Below are 25,382 nucleotides of genomic sequence, written 5' to 3' on the forward strand. Positions count from 1 at the left end.
TTATAGATTATTTTTCATTTATTAAATTTTATTTATTTCAGACATGGGGGCAAGGAGGGAGAGGGAAGAAGGAAAATTAGGTGGTGTGCACCAGGAAAATGATAATGTGGCTTAATCTATGTCTGAATGTGTATAATATAGTCACAATGAGATAATTAAACGAATTCAATGGAATGTGTAACTTAGGGGAGCAGGAGGCATCACATAACTGATACGAGGGGGTAACGATTTCCTGAAGGATTCTGTGGTGAAGATTTAAATAAAGATGTTTACTAGATCTAATTTTATCAGAGTTTATCACTGGGTGTATGTCGAATTCATTGGGGGAAAAAGTTTTTTTTTCTGTTTGTTTTTTTGTTTATTGTTTTCTTTTTGTCTTTGTTTTGTTTTTGTTTTTGTTTTTGTTTTGGTGTGGGTGAGTGTTTGAGTGTGTATATGGTCTAGATAAAAGATATTTTAAGATAGCCTAGTGGTATAGGCCTTTAATTCCAGGTATTCAATAGGCAGAAGCAGAAGGCATGTAAATGGAATGTCATTCTGGGCAAAAAAATGATTCAAAACTATCCTACTCAAATTAGTGAAGTTTTGTACAACAAACAAAAGGTGAGGAGGCATAGATGGAGTTAGAGGTTGTGCTTGGCATCTATGTGATCTTAGATCCAATCTCAAAAATAAAAATAAAAATAAAAATAAAAGTAGTGCCACACAAAACAAAAACCAAAGAGAATAAAGCAAAAAACAACACATTCTTTGTTGAAATCTCAGAGAACTGTCTGTTGTGCACAGAAAGAGCCATGGGTAACAGATAAATAAATGAGTGTAACAGTTCCCAGACTTCACAAGTGGCCACTAAGTTTAGGTTACACACAGCTCTCAAGTCTAAGACAGCCTCCTACCACTTAAAAATGCAAAACCATTTTTATATCAGGTACCATATAAAAATCCACATAGGAAAGCAGTGTCACTTCGTTATAACAGTGCTCCAAGCACTTTCTCTAAGGTGGTATAAATCCAGCTGGGAAATAGATCTTAAGGCCAAGACTTTTATTTGTGTTGTTTTACTGGATTCGAAATTGTGGCATAGATGGGCTGATATAGTTATTCATGTAATACCACACAGACCTTAAATGGCGATGGTTAAACTCAGGTGCAGCCAGGATTTCCAACCATATAACACAGAGGCTTTAATTTATATGTAAAATAAAACATGAAATATTTGTATTTTTTGAGTCTAGGTTTCCTTACCCAGCAGCATATGGAGAGGCTTGTGGAAGAAGTACTAAAAGAAAAGAAGGATCAAAATGTTGAAAGATGTTAAGTGACCAATTTGGATTCTGTAGGGAACAGAAAGAAAGGATCAAAAACCTAGGACCAATTTTCTGAAATGACGGAGATATCAAAGAGGCTAATAAAACACATAGAAAGAGCAATAAGGCCCTCAAAAGTTTTGTTTTTTGATGAGAAAAATACATGGGCCTCAGAGAAAGTTACTTCCATATATTTTTCACTTGTATTTTGGTCATTTGGCCAGAATTTTGTATTTTTAAATAGTCTCTCTCTCTCTCTCTCTCTCTCTCTCTCTCTCTCTCTCTCTCTCTCTCTCTCTCTCTCTCTCTCTCTCTCTCTCTCTCTCTCTCTCTCTCTCTCTCTCTCTCTCTCTCTCTCTCTCTCTCCCTCTCTCTCTCCCTCTCTCTCTCTCTCTCTCTCTCCCTCTCTCTCTTACTCACTCACTTTCTGTTTATGTCTTTATGTTTATGTATTATCTGCAAACTACTGTATGTGTGTGAGTATGTGAATGTGGTGTACATATCTGTGTATGCATCTATTATTTTCTAATTTGGGGATACAAATCCAAGGATAGGTAAATAACTTGAAATAAGTGAATGGTGCAATGACAGGATGAGCATACCAGATTAAGGTTCAGGAGAGATTGCTTCATAATCAGGAATGCTTCATAAAGATTTCAGTTTGGGAATATCCTACTTCCTACTCAAGCAAAGTGGTGTTAATTGTTTCAAATAATGGATGAGGATATATATCCCACCAAAGTAGACAAAGGTATTTGATGCATTCTTTTTAAGTCTCAACTAGTATTTCTACAACACTGACTATGGTAGTATTTCTGGGACAGTGAGATATTAGAATAGACATGCACTGGGGTAGCATGGGGGAAATTGGGCATGACCAGATCATCATGATTTTCTATGCAAGGAATGTGGAATGTGGATGCCATCTGGAAGTCAGTGGGGTTCACTGAAGGAATTTAGGCAGCAAAGATGCTTGAGCCATGGAATTTAGGAAGCTCATTCAAGCAGTGGAATGCAGATGGATTGGCAAAGGCATGGAGGGCCTCTAAATGGCTTCTGTAGAAAGGATTAGGCTCTTGTGTCTTCTCCTGTTTGATAAAACCCATAGCATACAATGGAAGATAAGAAAAAATTGCCAAATAGAATAACATAATGAATTACATAGGCCTGAAAATGCTTCATCATGAGGTATTGAAATAGAAATAATACTAATAGCATCTAAGACTAGCTTTGAATATAGAAAATTTCATTTTCCACATATACTGTAATCAGCCAGAATAAATGGTTGCTTTTAATCTCTAAGCAGTTCTAACTAAGAAAGCCAGAAGAACTTATTTTTTTGAACATGCCTGTACATATATATTTGGAAAACAACAGAATCTATATTATAAGAGATTAATAAATACTGTGGTTATTTGATGACAAGATAGACAGGCAAAATTTCAAAAGTATTTAATTCATTATTTTATTGCATTGAAAGAAAAAAAATAAGAAAACAGATGTTGTAAGCTGAACTTCACTTAAAAAAACAACAAAACTCAAAAGTAATTTTCAGAAAATTAATTTAAATTGAAACTTAAAAGAAAAAAAAATCTGTGAAATAAGGACTTAATGATCATATTGCACCCTGGTCCTACAAAGAAATTTGTCAGACTTTAGAAGTAGAACTTCGATCCTGAATCTAGCAAAGGCGTGGTCCTCTTATCACATTCATTTCAAATGGAAAGGGGATAAGTATTTATGTACTTGTGGATGCTCTCTGTTAGAAGCCACTGTGGTGAAAGGGAAGCTGTGTGTGCTCTGTGCTGGGCATTGCTTACAGGGGATAGTTTTGACCGCAATCTGTGGTTTATCCAGCCTCCTGGACTCTGTGTGTGTTTTCTCTGGAGTCTTGCTCAGCTTAGAACAAGAAGATAATAAAAGAAGCAGATAATATGCTATGGTTTTCAGTCACATTCTCTTTCAGAGTAATTTATACCCTGAAATGTGAATTGAGTTTAATTTAAAATAAATATCAGCATCAGGAATCAATTAACTGCCTTAAGATAATTTCAGACTATTTTAAGTATGTTTTAAGTTTCTTTTTGTAGTTTTCATCTGTGGGTCATTATAGCAACAGTGGGGGCGGAAAAAACAGGCTTGATATTTACACAGACCCTGAGAGTACCCTTAGCTTGGTCTTTGATGCTTGGTTCTCTCGTCTTCACAGCAGGAAAAGAACATGTTATTTGTGAAGGTTGTGCCTTTAAAGAACTGAGCCTGGTGACAGATCACATATTAGGATCTTTGGACATGGCTCTTAGTATAAATATTCTTTTCTTAGTTCTATGACATGAGTAAATAAGGCAGAAAGAATGGCCTAAAAACTGTCTCTTGAAGCAGGATTAGGGGAAAGAAAGTTCTACTATTCAGAAAATCGACTATTCAGATTTTTTGAGACAAACATTTAAAGACTAAATTAAAAGGCTACTATATTCGATCCCTTCAGTCTGTCTTATTTCCACAAGACATTTTTCTTTTCAAAAGTTATAAACACTATATGCTATATTGAGTACTAGGTGGATTTTTATTTGCCAGCTACATTCCGTTGGTACCCAAGAGCTTGTTATTAGAGGAAATTATAGTTGTAGCACTATACAAGGCAGGGTCTGTAAAGCTCTGTCTCTGTGTGTCTACAGATGTAGAAGTCAGTCCTCCTTGAATTAAAACACTAAGTGACCAATCATGTCCACATTTTCTACACTTGTCATTCAGTTCATCATTCATACATTCTCTGACAAAGTGAGTGTTATTATAAGGAAATATGCATTGGGGTTATAAGACTCAAAAAGACAAAAGCTGGTTACTTTGTGCTTTGAGAAATCATATTATGATGCTAGCTTCCTGATTCTAGAATCAATCCCAATTCCTTTCTTACCAAGTCCTTGCATAAGCAATATACTAAGAGATGCTCTGTAGTAGCAGTTCCTTTTAACAACCCATTGCAGTCTTTTCTATTGGCTATAGCTTTCAATCATCAATGAACAAGATAGCAGTTTCTGTACACTCCTAAAAGTAGACATGACTTCTTACTTGTTTAGAGAAACATTTTAGTGCTGGCCAAGTCAGAATCTAATATTTTAAGGACTATATCTCAGGCATACTGAATGATAATTGGAACACTTTGTTATTTTGAATACCGACAGAAGCTAACACATCATAAGCATATTGTCATGATGGGCTCTAACATTCATTTGCAAACAAGCACTACTCCACTTGATTCATGTTTTGACTCTGAGGACTAGATGGTTTGTTTCTGACTAGGAACTTTGAAAGTCCAAAGCAATCATATTTGCCTTTGTGATTTATTCCATGTCATGATCCTTCAGTGTTTTGAAGATTATTCCATGCGGTTATGAGATTATTTGTTTGTGGTCAGCATATTCAGCGCCCTACAGAGATAGTTATACCATTTCCTGTTTCAGGACTGTAATACTTCTAATGACTAAATACAATTCTATCCTATGTATCTCATGTTGTTCATTCATTTAACTATTACTTTTTTTTTTCCAGAATTTTACTACAATGAATAATGCCACAGTAAACACACTTTGAATTCTTTGAACACATAGTTATTGGGATTTTGGGTTTTTATTTATTTATTTTTATATTTATTTAGGTTTTTTGAGATAGGGACTCACTTTGTAGACCAAGCTGGCCTTGAAGTCGCAGAGATCTGCTTACCTCTGCTTCCCAAGTGCTGGGATTAAAGGCTTGTGCCACCACCATGTGGCGGTTATTAGGAGTTTAGTGTTATATGCTACTTCATTGTTTTGAGAAAATGTGTGATATTACTTAAAATTCTTAGAATAAGGAACTTCTTAAAATTAGAGAGCTAAAATGTGTGTTAGGGAGTATTTGATACTGATAGGTCCGGGAGAAAGAAAAGGAATCATTGCGTTCAGCTGTGTACCCACCTAGCTAGTTATAGCTCAACCAGCTCCAGTGGATAGTGTAACCCAGTGCTAATGCAGCTGGCCCTGGTTAAAGCAAATAGACCACAAAATCTGAGAAAGAGACAGATAGAAATGAGGGAGGTTTGGTAGGAATGCAGGGTAAAAGAAGACATGGGGAGAGAGTAACCAGAATAAATTGCCAAATATCAAAATGTAATAATTAAAGTATTGAAACTAAAAATATTTTATAGTAAACTACTCAATTATTTTTAATTTTTTTCCACTAATTTTCAGCTGCTCCAGTTGACATACTAAAAGCACTAGATTTTCATAATTCTCCAGTGGGTATATCTAAAACAACAGGATTTTGCACAAACAGAAAGAATTCTAAAGATCCAGATGTTGCTTATAGAGTTACAGAAGAAGCACAAATCAGCGCCCCAACGAAACAGCTGTTTCCAGGTAGGTTCACATGATCTTTGCCCCTGTTGCAATTGTTGTTGTTTTTAATACTACTTCTATCTTTATTAGCTTAACAGTCTTAGTATTGTGCTATACAATATTGATTTCTAATATGAAACATAATCCTTCATATAACAAAACTCAAAGAAATTGTAATCGCTAGTAATGTGATGAAAATAAGTGCCAGTACACATTTAACTTGGTAACGGATATATGCTTATTTTTACAAATTTAATAATTCATTATGTCTGCAATAGAATATGGAATTCCAATATTTTATGACTATTTCATATTTATGGGGTGTAATAGGAGGGAGTCTTTGCAATTAATGATTGATTAGGCTGATATAACAGTCATGTAGATTAAGACAAACTTAGTGCAATTACTGGAACTATTTACTTTCAAAGAAACATTTTTTGAAAAGGTTCATTTTGAATGCTTTTATACATTATTCTTATGTGATATTTAAAACAGTGTTAGTTTAAACAGTTGTTTTCCAGTTAGTGAAACTGTTTAGAAAGTGTTAGGAGGTATGCCCTTGTTGGAGGAGGTGTGGTCTTAATAGAGGAAGTATGTCACTGAGCATGGGCTTTGAAGTTTCAAAAGGCTCTCTACTTCCAACTTGTGGATCAGATACTAGATTTCAGTTACTATTCCAGTGCCATGCCTACCCAATCCCATTCTACCCACCATGGACTAACTCTCTGAAACTGTAAGCAATTAATTACTTTGTATTATTAGTTGTGTTGGACATGATGTCTCTTTACAGCAGTAAAATAGTAACTGAGACCTACAGGTAGACACTTCTTACAAATAGAATTCCTATATTAGAGATTTTGTAAGACTTTACCTGGAAAAGTTTCATGCGATGCGTATAAAGTTCTGGGTAAATCCTTTATTTTTTCTATGAAATCCATTTGATCCAGTACTATTAATTATGTCAAAATCATGATAACGTAGAAAAGGATCATTAAGTGAAGAAATGAAAATGTCTGGCATCATATTGTCTAAGTGGGCAGCCCATTACACATGCTTGAGTTTAACACAGGCCAGTTGTTTAGCCTTCAACTTTGTGCTCTTACTCCTATTTAACAGAGCTGTAAACTAAGTTTCACAGATGTTACTTAACTTGACCAATTATATTTAATTATGGTGTTACAAGGAGATATCAGGTTAATATCTCATATATGATCAGACTTCAATTTGATGTTTAGGACGTTCCCCAAAAGTTAACATTTAATTTCTCCATATTGTCTATTCTTTCACTATCTAAAGAACTGATTTCTGACTTTATGCACCATTTTTAAAAAAACAGTCAGAAAATGTGATAAAGTAATTAATAATTATAATGAAAATATTATTTTCATGGAACAGTAATTCCTTACCTTCTACCTTCCTTCACTCCTTCCTTCCTTCCTTTCTCTCTTTCCTTCTTTCTCTTTTTTGGCTTCTTTACTTGTTTTAATCTTTCTTTCTTTCTTTCGTTCTTTCTTCTGCTATGAGGTCCTTACTCTCTAGTTCAGGCTGGCTCTCAAACTAATGAACTTTTTACCATAGCCTCCTGAGAAACCACCACATGCTTTCCTAAAGTATCTTGAAAATAAACCTATCTTGGGCGTATAATGAAATTTAACACTTTCATTATATTTTCTGATTTACATGAAGTTTTGGGGAACAAAAGAAATATATTGCCACAAAATACTATAAAGAATGACTTTTTTTTTGTACCTAAAAGTTAAGGACTGAAAGTCCTTAAAATATTAAATCCATACCATATTTTGAAATTTATTAAAAAATTTAAAGTAATATTTTTTAACTTTTTATCTAATTGTATATCTTCTATAGCTAATAGAAAATACCAGTAATTTTAAAAAAAAAAAAACAGGAAAATGGGGACGAATGGAACTATTTAGGAAATACTGAACAAGATACAGTTTATAATTGACTCATTATCTCAAAGTAATGGTAGTTAATATAATTAATTTGGTGTTTGATTTTTTTCATGGAAAATGACTATAATGTATGGCTGTGGAATCTTCTTCCACTCCAGTTAACAGAACTTATTTGTATGAGTATTTTACCCTAGTTAGCACTCTTGTGTTCAGGACTGTTATTCTAGAAATGATATTTCAAATAGGACGGTCCAATGATTGGTATCTCTTGTAGATTCCTTCTTGGAGAGAGGAACTTCCTGAAAATTATGATTAATTATAATTTAAAGTAGTAATAATATCACCATTATAAATATCAAATTAGAGAGCATTATATAAATAGCAGTGCATTTTCTGATGAACACAGATGGAAGGTTGGACAAACCATCATTGATCGATGCAAAATTGAGATATATGTCCTTCAGACATCCAGAATTGATCTGGAATTGAAAGATCTGCAAATGTGCACAGACATTAAATAAATGGGCTGTCTTCAAGTTCTCATTGACCCCTTTGGAATACCTATTATAAATATTCTGGAATACCCCCTGCATTTTGACTTACATCTTCATAGATGTCAAATGAAGAGGATATTTAAGCTCAGTTCATGGATGAAGAGTTGGAGAGATGGGGTGCTTTAGTTAGGCAGCAATGCCTAACCACTGTAAGCAACTGGATTAAGACATATGGAGTATTTGAAGATCATTGTAGAACCAGCAATTAATGGAGTGGAGGCAATTCTTTTCTCTCTGACTGAAGAATACTTTTCAATCTACACAAGAAGGTTTCTCTTCCTAAATTTAAGAATAATCACCACCATTGAAACATTAAATACATTCTCAAAATATTAGGAAAACATTGAACAAAATATAAAAATTTAAAATAATGTTATTGCGCCATTTTATATAGTATTTATTAATGGTGGTAACATCTGTTAATATTATAAACCCATCTTAAGAGTTGTGGCTGAATCTGTGGTACTTGTCTGTAATAATCATATTGGCTAGTATAGACATATATGCCTCTAGATAAATACAAATATCAAATATTATATAGTGACACTTTTAGCAAAAGTCATTTAACATGTCTTAAATCTGCGTTTATATTTCACAATATAGATTTCAAGCAGTAAACTTCACATTTATGTGTACACTATGTGTTGACAACTGTTTCATTGCAACTGACTAGAAATAAAGATTTGATAGATGGATTGGCAGATTTTTGTGATACCACTGAGAAATTGAAAACAAACACTTTAATGTGCTTTGTTTAGTATTAGAAATATATGAGAGCCAGTTAGGCAACATTAATTGACTCCTTTTGCTGGCAAGCTATTTAATTTTCATAGCAGCTCTTTGGTCTAATCTACATCATTAGCCTAACTAAAAGACATTATGTAGTTTGCTAAGAACATATGGCAGAATATCTTATGGCCAGTTGATCTGAAAAGACATAGGATTCTTTTTAAAAACATTTTATTTATTTTGAGGTGTGCAAGTGTGTATTTACTTTTGTATTCTTGTGTGTGTGTGTGTGTGTGTGTGTGTGTGTGAGAGAGAGAGAGAGAGAGAGAGAGAGAGAGAGAGAGAGAGAGAGAGAGAGAGAGACAGACAGACAGACAGACAGAGACAGAGAGAGGCAGAGGGAGAGTCAGAGAGAGAGAGAGAGAGGCAGAGAGAGACAGAGACAGAGGCAGAGAGACAGAGACAGAGACAGAGACAGAGACAGACAGATAGACACAGAGACAGAGGGCCAGAGACTGGATGATTTACAAGTGTTGGTTATCATTTTTTCACCATCTGGGCCCTGAATGTTGAATGCTGATCACCACAGATGGCAGCAAGTCTCTTACCTACTGAGCCATCTCACCAGCCCAACACTCCAAAATTTTAACTGAGATATTGTATGAGTTTCCACTCACCTAGTTTGTGCATGTATGTGCATTGTAAAAATGCATCCATACAACCTGTCAGTGTTCTTTTTGATTACATTTACAAGATTTCTTATCCATAAAACATCTTCACTAATATTCTCCATGATTTATAGAGTTCCATTTTGAATAATACTCATTGAACCAGCTTCAGTCATTCCAATGTATTTTAAAATGCGGTTTTGCTATAATAAATAGTGCTTTGATGAGCTACAAACATAGTATCTTTACAAATAATTATCTTCTTATAATTAACAGAAATTGAACTGCATATCTCTCTCTTCTTGGAATTTGAACCAATGACAGTCATATCCACAATGCCTTTTTATTTTACTATTAAATATTTTTTTATTTTTTACATATATATTTATATTATTACACATATATACAATAACCTACCTACAGCAAGCAGAACCTAACTACAATCAGGAATTATATAAATGTTACATTCATAGTGTTTTGACTATTTGATTTTGGCAACTTTGAAGAAAACATCTTTTCTCTCTTTGTGTGTCTAAAATTTTGAATGTAAATCAACATCTATCATGTCTCCTCATTATCAACTTAAAAATCTGTCTGTACCTAAAAACATACTAACCCCTAAACAACTAAGCTTAACTGTAGAACTAAAATATTTGGTGTTCAACACCAACAGAGACTTGAGAAGGAATAAAATTAATTACCTGACATTTAGAAACTGTACCACAAATGCTATTCCGAGCACAATGATCCTTTTTTCTGTCTGTGAGCTCAGTTTTCATAATCATTATGCTTTAAAGAAATGGCTTTCAGGTTTAACTTGGATTAATATACAGAGCAATCTTGATAATCATATGATCCCTTCTACAATCACACTACAGTTTAACGGTTTACTGCTTGAATTTAGTTATCAGGGCTATATAAAAGGTTCATAAAAAAATTGTAATCTGGGAACAATTTAGAAATCTGTAATTTCTAACTCATTTTTGTCTTTTTCAGGTGGAAATTTTCCTCAAGATTTTTCAATACTATTTACAATAAAACCCAAAAAAGGAACTCAAGCATTTCTTTTGTCTCTATATAATGAACATGGTATTCAGCAGCTCGGTGTAGAGGTTGGGAGATCACCTGTTTTCCTATTTGAAGACCACACTGGAAAACCCACACCAGAAAACTATCCCCTCTTCTCAACAGTTAACATCGCTGATGGAAAGTAAGTCACACAGCAACCAAATGTGTTAACAATGCTGAAAACCATTCCCATGAATGGCCAACAGTCTTAGTGAAGTGTGTTTTCTAGTGCCTATTGATGAAAAACCCCCAAACCCCCAACATTGGTATAGTCAACTTCACAGTCTAGACAAGTAATGGCAACAAACAAACAAAAAACAAAACAAAACACAAAACCAGTAGGAGATAAGAAAACTTTTGTGGATGAGACAGAGGAGGAGAGAAGTGGGGCAGTGATGAGAACAGGAAATTAAACAGTGGTGCATTTAAAGAAATGAGGTGAGGGAAGCCCCTTTCAGAATGGAATCTGAGGCTAGTGGTTCTCATGGTCCAGTGTTGATAAAGCCACTTGAGCTAAACCTGTTCCTTCGACTGACATGGCAAAGGAGAGAGTCATCTCCCACCAGTTTTCTCTTACCTCACAATGCACCCAGAATGTGTGTACTCTCCAATAAATGAATGAATGAATATATAAAGAATTGAAAACCAGCCAACTAAACAACAACAATGAAATAGCGTGGTGTATCAGGGAAATGGGGCATAGAAGGCACACTGTGCAGAGACCTGTATGCATGCTGCTTTAGCTAGAAACTAAACAAAAGCTAATGATTCTGATCCAGACTTCGGGAAAAGCAAGGCAGAAGGAGAGGATGAGGAGGGTGCAAATTGTCAGACCTGAAGCAGATTCCATTGTAGTGTTGGAACCACTTGGGATTCAATTCTGGTTGAGGTGTGACATCATTTCAACCTTTCTAAGCAAAGAAATGGTCTTATTATAAAGGCATACTGTCATTTACAATCTTTCTATCCAGTTTCTGTGAGTCTCCTGAGGTGTAGGGGTTGTGTTGTAGCTTTATCAACTGGGGATGATCAATCATGGTTAGCTGTGTAAAGATATTGTCAGCATATCATATTACTGAAACATTTTTACTCTACGTTGTCTTACTAACTGAACAAAAATCTTACTGTTACCTCCATCCAATTTGATAATAATAATTTTAAGTGTGAACAAATCACTAAAATAAAAAAGTAGGAAAAGGTCAGTAAATAATTTTAAGTGATTATCAAACAGATAAGAAGTTATATGTATATACCTTACACTGGTAAAGTATATTTGATAATATTTTGAGCAATTGATATGCAGCAATATTCATTCAGATGTTTACTGTGCACAAGTACTATGGCCTTAACTTTAGACTGTTAAAATGTGATAGATTTGTTAAGATCAAATGATGTAACAATTGGAATGCAAAAATCATTGGTATTTAAATACACTGGTTTGTTAAGAGCAATCATGGATTTCATCGCAACTGACCACTCACTCCATAAGAATGTATATACTGTCTACTACTTGGCTGGTAGTTATCAGGGTATAGATGGTACATCAGTGAACACTGCAGGGCAAGTCCCTCCACTCCTGTTTATTTGAATATTGTTAGTGTTTTGTAGACTAAATAAATGTAAATGTAAACACAAAGTACTTATAGTTCTCTCTATGAATAAAAATGCATCAAAGGAAGACATAAACAGTACAGTGTTTCAGATGTGCCAGTCTCTTATGCAGAGGTTGTTAAGAAGAAAGTACAGGAAGTAAATGATTGTCTCTCTGTCTGTCTGTCTGTCTGTCTATCTATTTATCTATCTATCTACCTATCTATCAATTATCTACTCTATATATCACAAGTATGTGATCAGCTACAAAGTATCAGAAAGCAAAACTTCTAGGATGTGGAGGTGTGAGAGCACAGGAGACTTCTATGAGTCAGAGATAGAGATGAATGGCTCCGTGATTATTTGCTGGATTTCACCAACACAATGATTTAATGTAATTCTTATTTATTTTATTTGTGTCTGTGTGTGTGTGTGGAGAGAGAGAGAGAGAGAGAGAGAGAGAGAGAGAGAGAGAGAGAGAGAGAGAGAGAGAGAGGAGAGAGAGAGAGGGAGAGAGAGAGAGAGGAGAGGAGAGAGAGAGAGGAGAGAGAGAGAGGAGAGAGAGAGAGAGAGAGAGAGAGAGAGAGAGAGAGGAGAGGAGAGAGAGAGAGAATGTGGGTGTTATGCATGTTGATGTTGGGGGAGGATGCATGTATGTGTAGCAATGGGGTGCACTTGGAGGCTATAGGACAACTAGAACCACATTGGGTTTTGGTCATTCATCTTTCTTTTCTTTTTCTTTTGGACAGGCAGGGCCTCACAGTGGTATGTAGTTTTAGCTTGAGGACTAGGCTAGACTCGCTTGCCATAAAACACCAGAGAAGTACCTGTCCCTGCCATCTCAGCAGTGGAATTAGAGGTGCATGCTGCCATGTTCACTTGCTTAAATGGGAGCTGGGGATCAGCTTCACATCTTGATTGTTCATCAGGCACCTTACTGACTAAGCTATCTTCCCAGCTCCTTTATTCAAGTTTTGGTGGTTGCTATAGTCACGAAGGCATGAACAGACCAATTAGTAGAGACTAGAGAGGTGATAGAGTCTACTAAACTGAGAATCACCAGCTTTTGTTTCATCATAAAAATTCATGATGTTTTATTGTTGATATGGTACTGTGAAAGAAAAGGAGCAATTAAGAATTCAAAATTCAGCTAATCAAATGCTATTTAAGTTATTATTATTTTGAGTGATTCTGTGAATGTTTTGGCATCTCATTATTAGTACAGCTTAAAATAAAAAAAAAATTGAGTTTAGATTTCAGATCAGATTTTAGCAATTAAAATTATTTTTATTTTCTGCTAATGAGAAGAACATCCATCAAGACCAGGAATGGTTTAAGTTAGCACACAGGTTTCTTGGCATGAAGTATGGGTAAATTTTACTCTCATTGTATGAAGTTGATCCAAGGTTGCTCCAAGGCTCCTTATATAATTCTTTGCTCAATTCAAACCTCTGCTAGTTGAATGCGTTAGTGGAAATACCAAAGATAAAGTATGTATGGAAATGTACTTGGTCGTCACCCGTAGCCATGCCAAATATCATGAAGCGGACATTTGGGAATGCTCATGCAAGTTTCTGGGCATTTTATTTTATGGATCTACTCCTAGACACTTCTGGAATATTAATCTAGCACTTTTCATTTGGAAGAAAATATAAACCACAGTAGCTTAAAGAATCCAAGTGAATCTCACTTAGTGGTTTCTGTTAGCACCAGACGTTGTTAATAAAACCCTTTCTAGGATGCAGGGAGAGCACGCATGCTTCCAAGGGCTGGCCACATTCCCCCTTCTCAGCCTGTCATCACTGCCCTCAATTAGCTGGGGCAGTAGCTAAAGAGCAAATTGAGCCTCCCACTCCACACATGCGCTGACTCTGCTTTCTTTCAGTTTTTCTTCTTCTTGCCAACCATGGAAAGAAGGAAAGATATTGTGTCTCAGTGTTGGATCCTGCCCACGGTGGTGATCTATAACTGTCTTGAAATTAAAGTGGAAAAAAAAAAACATGAAAACACTTGAAATAAATGGAGATCAGCACAGAGTAGCACATTGTGCTTTACAATTAAAACATTCAGCTGCTCCAGATGGAGCAGCCATTGAGTTAGGAGACAGACCCTTTTATAGTCCCTCTCAGGGGATCACCGGAGCAGAAGTTTTTATTGGGGAATTCCACTTCGGAAGAAAGCGTTTACGCACAGAGAAACTATTGCTTTCCCATATCTATCTCAATCTCTGTCAAATGTGCTCATCAGAAAACAGTGAAATTAAGCTTTTTTTTTTTTCTGCAGCACAAAGGGAAGCCAAGGATGGGCATGTCTTTATCATCAAGGGTGCCTAATCCTTCTTCTCATCTTAGGAAACTGTGTCCTTTTGAGTAGCCTCTGCTGTCCTGGGCAAACAGTAAGTTGTTACTAGCTAAACTACTGAGGCACAAGCGTGCCTCTGTTTTGTACCATTTCAGCTCCAGATTGACATTTAAAGCTCATGTTCTAATGGGTCTGTTGATTTGGCTGCCAGAGCCTTTGAAGCTTACAAAAGAATTGCTTCATTTCTTTTTTTACAGGTGGCATCGGGTCGCGATCAGTGTAGAGAAGAAAACTGTGACAATGATTGTTGATTGTAAGAAGAAAATCACCAAACCCCTCGATAGAAGTGAGAGATCCATAGTAGATACCAATGGAATCATGGTGTTTGGAACAAGAATTTTAGAAACAGATGTTTTTCAGGTAAAAAGCAAATCAAGTTTGTTTAAGTCTGAAGTGTTGTTAGTTAACCGGGTGAATAATTCTAGCAATCACTATGCTGCAAAACAAAGTTCAAAGCTCTAAAAGGTGACCTACTTTCTTCCTCTGCGAGTGGAGTGGTGATGTTTTCTATTGTTGGGCCAGAGGAGGAATAGACAATGGGGCCTGCAAGGCCCGGGAAGCATTGCAGAGATTGATTGATTTGAACACAAGCACCCAGTTCTCCTGGCAAGGACACTCTGATTCACTCCTAAGCTTTACTCTTAGAGAGCAGCCAGCTTAGAGAACAGGACTTCTTCTTGACTGCCTGTTCTAGAAGATTAATTCAGAGAAATATCCCAGCCACATAGTCTGCCTGACTATCTTCTTTCAGAGTGTTTTCTAATAGAGATTATGTTACTACAGATGAACTTCAAGTTTTAAAATCCCCCTTTAAAAAAATTTTAAGAGTGCATGAAGAATACTGATTTATTTTCCCTGAAATTTCAAATGGTAAGATAACAATACTTTGAAACACTGAATAACTTGGTTGTTTTTTATGTATGTTTTGATCATAACTTTTAACATTTTGATGAATAAATATATTGCTTAAAAATCTAAAATAAATAAATAAATAAATAAATAAATAAATAAATAAATAAAAGGAAGTTCATGGTAGAAGCTTCCCAATTGGAATTTTTGCTTACTATCACTTTGACTCTCGATCTGTCAGTCATTGTATTTGGTAACTTCTATTTTGACTTAATTTTTGGAATATAACAGCATAGAGCTATGTAGTGTGATTTTATGTATTTGTTTGTGTGGTATACATGCACATATATTAAAGTGCATATATGTCATATATGTCTGCACATACAGAGAGAATATATTTTTAAGATGCTGCATGACTGCATATGTATTTATATGACTCACCTGTTGTACCACACTAAATAATGAACTCATATTTTCAGATTCTATATTTGGTTTAGTATTCATTTGTGACTTTTTACATTACTGTTTACTTGACCTTTTGATCCTATATAAAATGTTTTAATTCATGTTATGATATTGAATTATTTGATGAGTTATGGGAATACATAATGACAATCTGCTTTTTTACATGTATTAATTAAGGATAATTACTTATTGACAGCACGGATATAACAAGAAGGTTTTATAACTTCTATTCTTGAAGAATCTTGCTTCAAAAGTTCATGAACAGTGTCATAGGTCAAATTATTATTATTATTATTAATATTTTTAAATTTTAATTTTATTAATTTATTCATTTACAACTAAATTGTTATCCCATCCCTTGTGTCCTCCCGTTCCTCCCTCCCTCCCACTTTCACCCTATTCCCCTCCCCTAGGTCTATGACCGAGGAGGACCTCTTCTTCCACTATATGGTCATAGGCTATCAAGTCTCATCTTGGTAGCCTGCTTATTCTTTCTTTGAGTGCCACTAGGTCTCCTCAACAAGGGGAGGTGGTCAAATATGGAGCACCAGAGTTCATGTCAAAGGCAGTCCCCACTCTCCATACAACTGTGGAGAATGTCCTGTGGTCAAATTATTTTGAAACCTATACAAATGTGATTTCCTAGTTTTATGAATGATTGACATGAAGTAACAATAGTGGATTTGTTTATTCCATATCTTCTCACCTTCCTTTTTCCCTTTCTACATTCAATGACTGTTTTTATAATGTAACATTTAAAATTGGAAGTAACTGCAAGTATTAATTTGGAGAATGTATCAAAAATATTAGTAACAATACTGTGGAAGAGCTTCTTCTATGAAATCCCAAGTGAATATGAAAATGTGAGAAAGTACTCTGCAGATTTGCTTAGTATTTTGAATTTTCATGGAGCCATATCAAACTTTAAGTAGGAGATGTATTTACTATTAGCTTTTAAAAATGTAAATGAGCTTAAAGGTTTTACATATTAGGTTTAAATCTTACCATTTTTTAGTTATTCAAGAAGAAAAAGCTCTTGTTTTTGCTTAATAAAATAATGAACAATTTCTGGAGAAACAGATGAAGAGAGTGGAAATTTACACTTATCTAATTCAAATATCCACGGCCACCCTGTGTGAGACTTATTGTATGGCTATATACGACTTCAAACTATATTTCTCCAATGGGAAAATAAGGAATGAAGAAAATAAATGCTTCAAATTAAAATACTTCTTCAACTCCATTCATGTAAGCTTAGTCTATCAGTTCTGAATATGTGGTCACTCGTGCTTTTTCTAAAACTACTCAAGATTCTATTGCTTTCATTTTTGTCTATAATTGGTATTTATGGAGAATTCCTAATCTTTTAATATTTACAGTAACAATGAATAGTAGAACATGTGTTATTTTAGTGTTTGATAAATAATTGCAGTGACATTGTCTCTATAATAACATTAGATATTCGTGAGTCTGAACACTGAAAATGTCCCTTTGTTAGAAATACTGTGACTCATATTTAACTGGGCATTTAGTTAGAGCATATACTTCCATTTCCATACTGCCCCACACTTATGGAATGACACTATCGTTCTACAATAGACATTATATATTCCTGTATTTGTATCACAATATGATGACTTTTTAAAGAATTCAAAGCACATGAAACTGAAAATGATTTAAGTCCCTCTAGAATGTTTTCCATGAACATTCTGTGGGACATATGGATTTACAGTCTAGATGGTATGGCTGTCACAAAGCTGTAGAATCATTATGAGAACTTATTCTGTAATGAGAAAATTCCAATTCTTTATCCCAATATCTGGCTCCTTATGCAGTTCTCTTTAAACTTCAGTTCCCCATTGTTCAGTCGAAAAGTATACAGGACAATCATTCACAGTAGTTGAAAAAGGAATTAAGCTTGCATAACAGAGCATGGATTTATATACATATGTGCATTTGTAATTTATAACTAATTATGGCTTTTAATTTACTCTTGTATTAATGTATGAAAGTTTCTTTCATTATGATATCATGTCTTTTGATAACACAGTTTCAAATACTTTTGTAAATTTTGCATTAGAATAATTAGCAGTGAAAATATCTAGTAAAAAAAAAGAAAAAATAATAAAGATAGAGCTTACCTCTTAAGCAGCAAAAAAAAAAAAAAAAAAAAAAAAAAAAAGAAAAAGAAAAAAGAAAAAGAAAAAGAAAAAGGAAAAAAAAAAAGAGAAAGAAAAAGAAAATGTCTAGTGGTCCTTTTGTTTGTCCTGTAAAAAAAAGTGCTTTCCTAGTTTACTGCTCATGAATCAATTTAATCCTGTTCATTCCATCTAAGTATAGCAGCACCTGAGATCAGACCAGATTAAGAGGAGGCTGGTGCAGGTGGATGTAGACGCAAAGCGTCCATCCAAGAAGAACACACAGGCCTGGTTTGTCCACCCTGATGATGTGCTTCAAAGACACGAGGACTTATCAGGAAAAATGTATCATTACATTGGAACTCAGAGCCATGGTTGTTTACTTGTTCATAGCACTATCATTCTAACCATCAGTATTTTAAACTTTATCAATCAAAGGCTCATATTCCTCTAAGAAACAGTATTACTATCTTATGAGCTGTGACTGGATTGTAATGTCAGTTTTGCAAGCCACTCAATAATTCTCTGAAAGCATTACATTTATTATGATGATGATGATGATGGTGATGATGATGATGATGATGATGATGATGACGACATTTGTGTGTGAGGGTAGCCACAGAAGACAGAAGGGCCCTTGTTGCTGCTGCTGCAGCTGTGTGAACTGATGTCCCTAGGCGCTGTCATATGAGCTCTGTCCACTGTATGAGCAGTTACACTTAATTGGTGAGCCATTTTCCTATCTCCTCTTAAACCGTTTATCATCTGTTTTTAAATGAAGAAATCAATAGATGACAATTTTAAAAGTCATATTATTTCGGTAGTATTGGAAGGCCCCTCAAATATTAAATAGAAACCAATGCTTACATTACCTTAAAGCCATTAAGCTCTAAACAGGTCAAAAACTTTGTGCTTGCTTTGTGGTAATTTCCATGGTATACCTTTTATGGAACTGTGTAGGAGTGGACTTAGTTTCTCTATAGAGGAATGTCATAGAATGAAGGTAGTAGTGTTCTCCTTGTTTAGATGCTTTTAGGTTTAAGTAATTGAAGCATTAGACTAAATTTTGTGTTGAAACAGTGTTTCTTGTTTGTGTCTTTTTGTCAACTAGTCTGTCAGCATGCACAGCACACCTCCCCTGCATTGTATTAACTTTATACAGTAAGTTGAGGATACTAATATCTGGTCAATGTTGAGTGGTGCTGCTTCCCCTCCATGAATATGGATGCCTTTTCCAGTTAGGTAGCTTTAGTTTTATAGAGGTCTTTAGTTATTTATGTTTTCAAATACCACTTTTATTGTTTATTTATAGGAAAAGTGACTGACTTTTTATAGAAAGTGTGTATCTTGGAATGTGCTATAAACCCTTAAAAGTTCCAAGTTCTTTTTCCTGTTCTTTTTTAAAAATATATTTTATTAATATATTCATATTACACTTCAATTGTTATCCCATCACTTGTATCCTCTCATTCCTCCCTCCCTCCCATTTTTCCCTTACTCCCCTCCCCTATGACTGTGACTGAGGGGGACCTCCTCCCCCTTTATATGCTCATAGGGTATCAAGTCTCTTCTTGGTAGCCTGCTATCCTTCCTCTGAGTGCCACCAGGCTTCCCCATCCAGGAGACCTTTTCTGTTCTTTTTGAGTAAGACATAGATGATCATATAGATTATGGCTAGACAGTAGAATGTACAAATCTCTCTACATTCTATTTCTTTTCTAATCTTATTGCTTAATCTAGGATAAGAAAATCAGTGTTGAGACAAATCCCTTTGCTTTATTTCTTATCTTAGTTGGGAACTACGAGTATGTAACTGTGAAGTATGCTGTCAGCTACAGATTTTTCTTTTGCCAATCTGAGGAAAATTTCTTACACTTATTGTGCTGAAATATTTCTTTAATGATAAGTTACTGTTAGGGTTTTTTTGGCATGCTTTCTTCCCATCTGTTAATGTAATTATTATAAGTAGTTTTGTATTTTATTGTTTGTTTAAATTTTTATTTTTTTAATTAAATATTTTTAATGTTTTTACATATACATTTATATTATTACACTTATATATAATAAACTACCTGTAGCAAGAAGAACCATGACACAATCAGGAATTATATAAATGTTACATTCTTAGATGTTTGGCTGTTTGTATTTGGCAACCTTGAAGAAAACATTTTTCCTATCTTGGTGTGCCTATAGTTCTGAATGTAATTGAGTATCTATTATATCTCATCATTATCAACTTAAAACATCTACCTAGACCTAAAAACATCTTAACCCCTAAACAATTAAGCTTAATTGTAAAACTAAAATATCTCATCTTCAACACCATCAGAGACTTGAGAAGGAATAAAATTGATTATCTGAGTATACCAGGAGTTCAGGTTAGTAGCTTTCCAAATGAGAAGATGACAGAGACAGTTTCTCTTTCTTTTTTCTTTTCTTTTCTTTTTTTTTTTTTTTTTAAATTTTAGTGAAACAAAGTCAACTGTGTAGACCTAACTGGCCAAGAATCTCTGTAGACCAGGCTGCTTTTGAATTTACAGAGGTCTGTCCGATTCTCCATTTCCAGTGCTTGGTTCTAAATATATGGACCACTATAACCTGCCCTTCTGTTTTTATTCTAGTGAATTGGTGTGATTTTTGTTACTGTGCTTCTAATTGTTGAAAATTATTTGGGGAAAAACTTAGTGATGATGTAGAGCTATATTCATAAATTATGTGGTGTTGTCTACATCTACATTAATGACTTTTTGACATTTCATGGAGAGCATTGGTTTATAATTTACATTTAACTTATTTTGTCTAGTTTGAGTGCTGTAGTGATGTAATTTCTCATTTCTCTGGGAACTTACAGAGATTTGGGAAGTTATCCATTTTCTATGGTGGCTATTTTTCTCATACCCATTAATTATTCCTGTGTGAGGTTTGCAGATTGTGTCTCCCAAGGAGCCGAACAGTCCATTTCACTGAGATGCCTGTTCAGAGACCTTTCTTATACTCTCTTTCTAATGACATGTATTGTTGCCATAATAGATCTCCTTTATATTACTATCAGTAATTTCTATCCTTTGAAATTTTTCTTTATCATTTTACCTAGAAGCTTATAACTCCTACTGAGATTTACAGAGACCCAGCTTTTGGCTACAGTGATAAACTGTATTAACTTTCTTATTTTCTGTTTTATTATTGCTGTTATTTTTTAAATCATTTATTTTCTCTTTTCTTTTCCTTTGTATTTAAGTTGCTTTTTTTGGTTCATTTTCTTAGGTGGAAATCATATGTATAACTAACTTAGTGCATATATATATGTATATATATACATATATATATAATATTCTGATAAGTTCCATCTTTATTTCTATTTTTTGTGTTATTAAAATTCTGGAGAAATCCTTTTTTGACCTTAATGTTTCAGAGCCTTTTGTCATTTCCCATCTGTTTTTCAGTTAAAGCTATTTCCTAGCTTTATACATTATTATCTGAGAATTAGAGTTGAATAATTTACATTTATTTTAGTTTTCAAAAGGGATTTGGCCCACAACACAATTTCAATGTAAATGTCTATCTCTCCTTTAGTTGGCGTATAATCTACTGTTGGATGGAATAGGAATGGAAGGCCGATTATATCTAACTGATTAATAGTGATGGTTAGTGTACTCACATCTTTCCTTGTCTCTACTTGCTGCATATGACTATTTCTGATGGAGGTTTCATTGTAAAGTGACCAAGAGTATCACTGACTCATCCAGTCATCCTTGAAGTTATATTAGTTTTGCCTTGTATATCTTACACTTATTTGTTAAGATAATGAGTTAGATATTTTCAGATTATTCCTTAATATATTTTTATTTAATACTCTGTGTTAGCATGATGGAGTATATAGATAATGTCAGAGCCAGATGTACATGTAGTTTCTATGGGATTATGTCTCCTGCGAATGTCAGAAGCCACATGCACACTCATGAAGTATCAACAACATAACTACCAAAAAAACATGACCTTTCTCACATTTTTGGTTTTTTTTTTTTCTTTTTTAAGTTAGCAGTCTCTTTTTTATTCAAGTCTGTTTTATTTTGACATCTTTCAACAAGGAAATATAACATCACCACTAATAATGAATAGATAATTCTTATCATATATGGTTCCAAATGTCCTTCTCTAGGCTCTGTGGTGCCTGATGTATAGGCCAGGCTGCTACCTGTTTCCCGAGAGCTTTCTCACATTTTTGAATATTCAGATTTATTTCTTGTGTCCTCTCATTGTTGCTGTAGTGTGGTGGACCCTACCTTGAGTCTCATGCATGCTACTATGCAAATACTCTATGAGTGCGCCATTCTCCAAGGTTTTATCTTTTCATTCAGGTTTTGGTTCTCTTTGCTTTTTATTCTGTGTAGTTTCTATTATCATTGAACTGATATTATTTCCCCTGCTGTATCTGTGCAGTGGACATTCCTAAAAAGTTACATCCTATTTATGTTAATTACATTGGTCTATTACACATTTTGTTGTGTAATTATTTTATAGCTGTGCTTCATGATCCATCTGTATTTGCACACTTATTTTTTCTATTAAAACCTTAAGCATAAAAATCAGATATATAAAAAGTTCCTGCTTTGTTAATTCTGACCTCGCTATATCTGATTCTAGTTTTGATGTAATTTGCTCTCCATTAATTATTTGTTTTTACCTAACAATTTCTCTTGTAATTTTTCTGTCGAGAGGCATACGTGGTAGATTGAATAAAATAATCTGTGGGTGAGTGTCAAAAAGAGAAAGGAATTTGTAGTCATGTTAAGTGTGAGCCTTCTGGGGAGCCTGAGCTTGTGAAAGATCTGTTTTGTCAGTGATTCTCAGTTCTGTTTTCTTAGGTGGATAGGAAGACGTGGGTGGGCTTGAGTTACACATTTTCCTCCTTTTATGTAGAAGGACAAAATTGTGATGGGCAGTTCTGAATACTTCAGTATATTTAAAACTGACTCTTCCCTGCTCACTTTTCTAGACATCTGACAGAATCATATCTTTGGTTGTAAAAGTGAATATCTTATAGAGCACCTTAAAGAAATCTTACAACAGGGTACCCATTACCATCCATGACTCAGTCTCAATTCAGTGTTGAACTCATAGGGAGGCAGGTAGTCTATAGAATTTTGTCTCTTCCATAAAAGGAAGGTGCAGGAGGAATGTTGTGACAGCCTAAATTTCGGTTTATTGCTTTAAAGTATTTCCTAAATTGGTTTCTCTATGTGATACATGGTCTAGTTTTGGAAAGAGTTTAAAATTTGTGTTTTTCAAATTCGAATTTAGTTGATTCTCCTCTTTACTTTTCTCACCACGTACTCCATTTGTAATCTTTACCTTTTCACCTTGTTCTTCTATGTATACATTCAGAATTGCTTCCATAGTTCTAGCCATAGCACTTCTTACCTAGTAATAGAATCATATACCGGATTATATTCCTGGAACAAAATCAGATTAAAACAAACAAACAAAAAACAACAAACAAGCCAAACAAAAGAAACCCTCAGACCAGGTAACATAGCACCTGTGGATCTGAGTTTCTAAGTTAGATTCTCTTCCATAATCTACCCACTTTTTCAAAGGTCACGGTGTTTTCTATTTCACTTTTTCCAGAAAATATTGCTGTCAGCATCATCAGCCAGCTTAGGGTGTACTGGTCTTCCACTTCCATAGGGTTAATGGCAATACTAATGATAATATGAAAAAGTTATATTCTTTATGATAAAAATCAGACACTATGGAAACTGCAGCATCATACTTACTCTTCATTTAATCATCTTCTAGACTTCTAAAATTGTATAGTTTCATTTTATTAGAGTTCATTCATAAAACAGTCTTGTACTGAGTTCCCTGTGAAATGTCTGATTACAAAATACAAATACAAATGTAAATTTGTCAATGTTGTGTTCACCAGTAACTTTTAAAAATATCTGTGTTCCATAAATGTTAATGAATTCATATTTCATAGAACATGAATCTTAGGAGGTAGAAGTAAGCAAGTACTGATTTTAATAATTTCAGCTATTTTACTTGGGAAATTAAAGATGAAGCAGAGCCATCAATTGGTATCTAAGAAATATAACAACTTTTTAGGGCAGGAAGTTATAGCCACATGTTGTAACTTGATAACTGAGTGCTGTAATTTGAAGGTGTAAAAGCTGTTCCCTCCTAGTATTCCACACCGATTCATTATTTCACGCTGAGATCACCAGAGAAACTTAACTGAGGGCCATTTGCAGTTTTAGGAGGCATCACTTTCCCAACTTAAGGTGCAAAATAGCTTTAGTCACCAGGGAAGGATAGTTGAGGCCGAAGTGAACTGAAATAAACAAGTCCTTGACTTCCATTAAGTTTTAGACCCTCCCGCATGTCTAATGAATTTTATAAAGCTTACCCTAGCACAGAGACTAGTTGTTTACCACCTCCTCTTGAGTGTTGGTTCAATTTTTCTTGGAAAGTCAAATAATAATAATTCTATTTCTCTCCCCTCAACTGGTAGGTTACCAAAACAAACCAACAATAACAGAACAAACAGAAATTGAAATACAAAACCATGAATACAAAAATCATAAAGTTTGCAGGGGAGAATATTGTGGCTTGGAAGAAGTATTGTAGGATATAGAGAGACAGAAGTACTATTGTAGGGCACAGAGAGACAGAGATGCTTAAGTTTTATATACATGCATGAAATTCTCAAGAACAAGGGAAATTCAGGAAGTAGAAGTTTAGCCAATCTACTCTTCATTATGCTGCTGCCTCTTTTGCTTACTCAATCTACTTTCTCAAAATCCACTGTTCTACAGAGTCTAATGGATCACTTGTCTGCTTTTAGGAGCGGTGTTTTTCAATTCATGAATTACTAATAAAAATGAATGATGTAATTTCAAAAAGCATAATATCTTTCTGATGTGGTCCCATGTGTGTATGTGTGTGTGTGTGTGTGTGTGTATATACATATATATATATATGATCTTAATTTTTTTATCAGTCTGCATTTATTAATTTGTCACCCCAGAGATGTCATAAAAACTTTAAGAAGTGGTAGAGCAGTGGTTCGTACCTCTGGGTTGCAACCTTTTTGGGAGGTGTTGAATGACCCTTTCACAAGGGGTCACCTAAGACCATGAGAAAACACGGATAACTACATTAACATTCATAACAGGAGAAAACTTACAGTTGTGAGGTAGCAACAGAACGATTTATGGTTGGAGGCTCCCCACAACATGAGAAACGATGTTAAAGGGTTGTAGTGTTAGGAAGGTTGAGAACTGGGGAGGCACAGGGAGCATCGTCTCTCCCTCCCTAGCCAGGTCCATTATCACATGCCAGGTAGTCAGTCACTCTGGAGT

At 34.6% G+C, this 25,382-nt stretch overlaps 1 protein-coding gene across 1 annotated transcript in view; it reads left to right on the plus strand.

Moving 5' to 3' along the window:
• The window catches only part of Col11a1 (collagen type XI alpha 1 chain), a 236,795-nt gene that overhangs the window by 16,834 nt on the left and 194,579 nt on the right, over window positions 1–25,382 (plus strand). The window contains 3 exon segments of the mRNA XM_051165742.1: window positions 5,537–5,704; window positions 10,544–10,757; window positions 14,764–14,926. Coding sequence (XP_051021699.1) covers window positions 5,537–5,704; window positions 10,544–10,757; window positions 14,764–14,926 — 545 coding nt within the window.

The sequence above is a fragment of the Acomys russatus genome, chromosome 23 (genome assembly GCF_903995435.1).
Source record: "Acomys russatus chromosome 23, mAcoRus1.1, whole genome shotgun sequence".
Taxonomy (NCBI): Eukaryota; Metazoa; Chordata; class Mammalia; order Rodentia; family Muridae; genus Acomys; species Acomys russatus.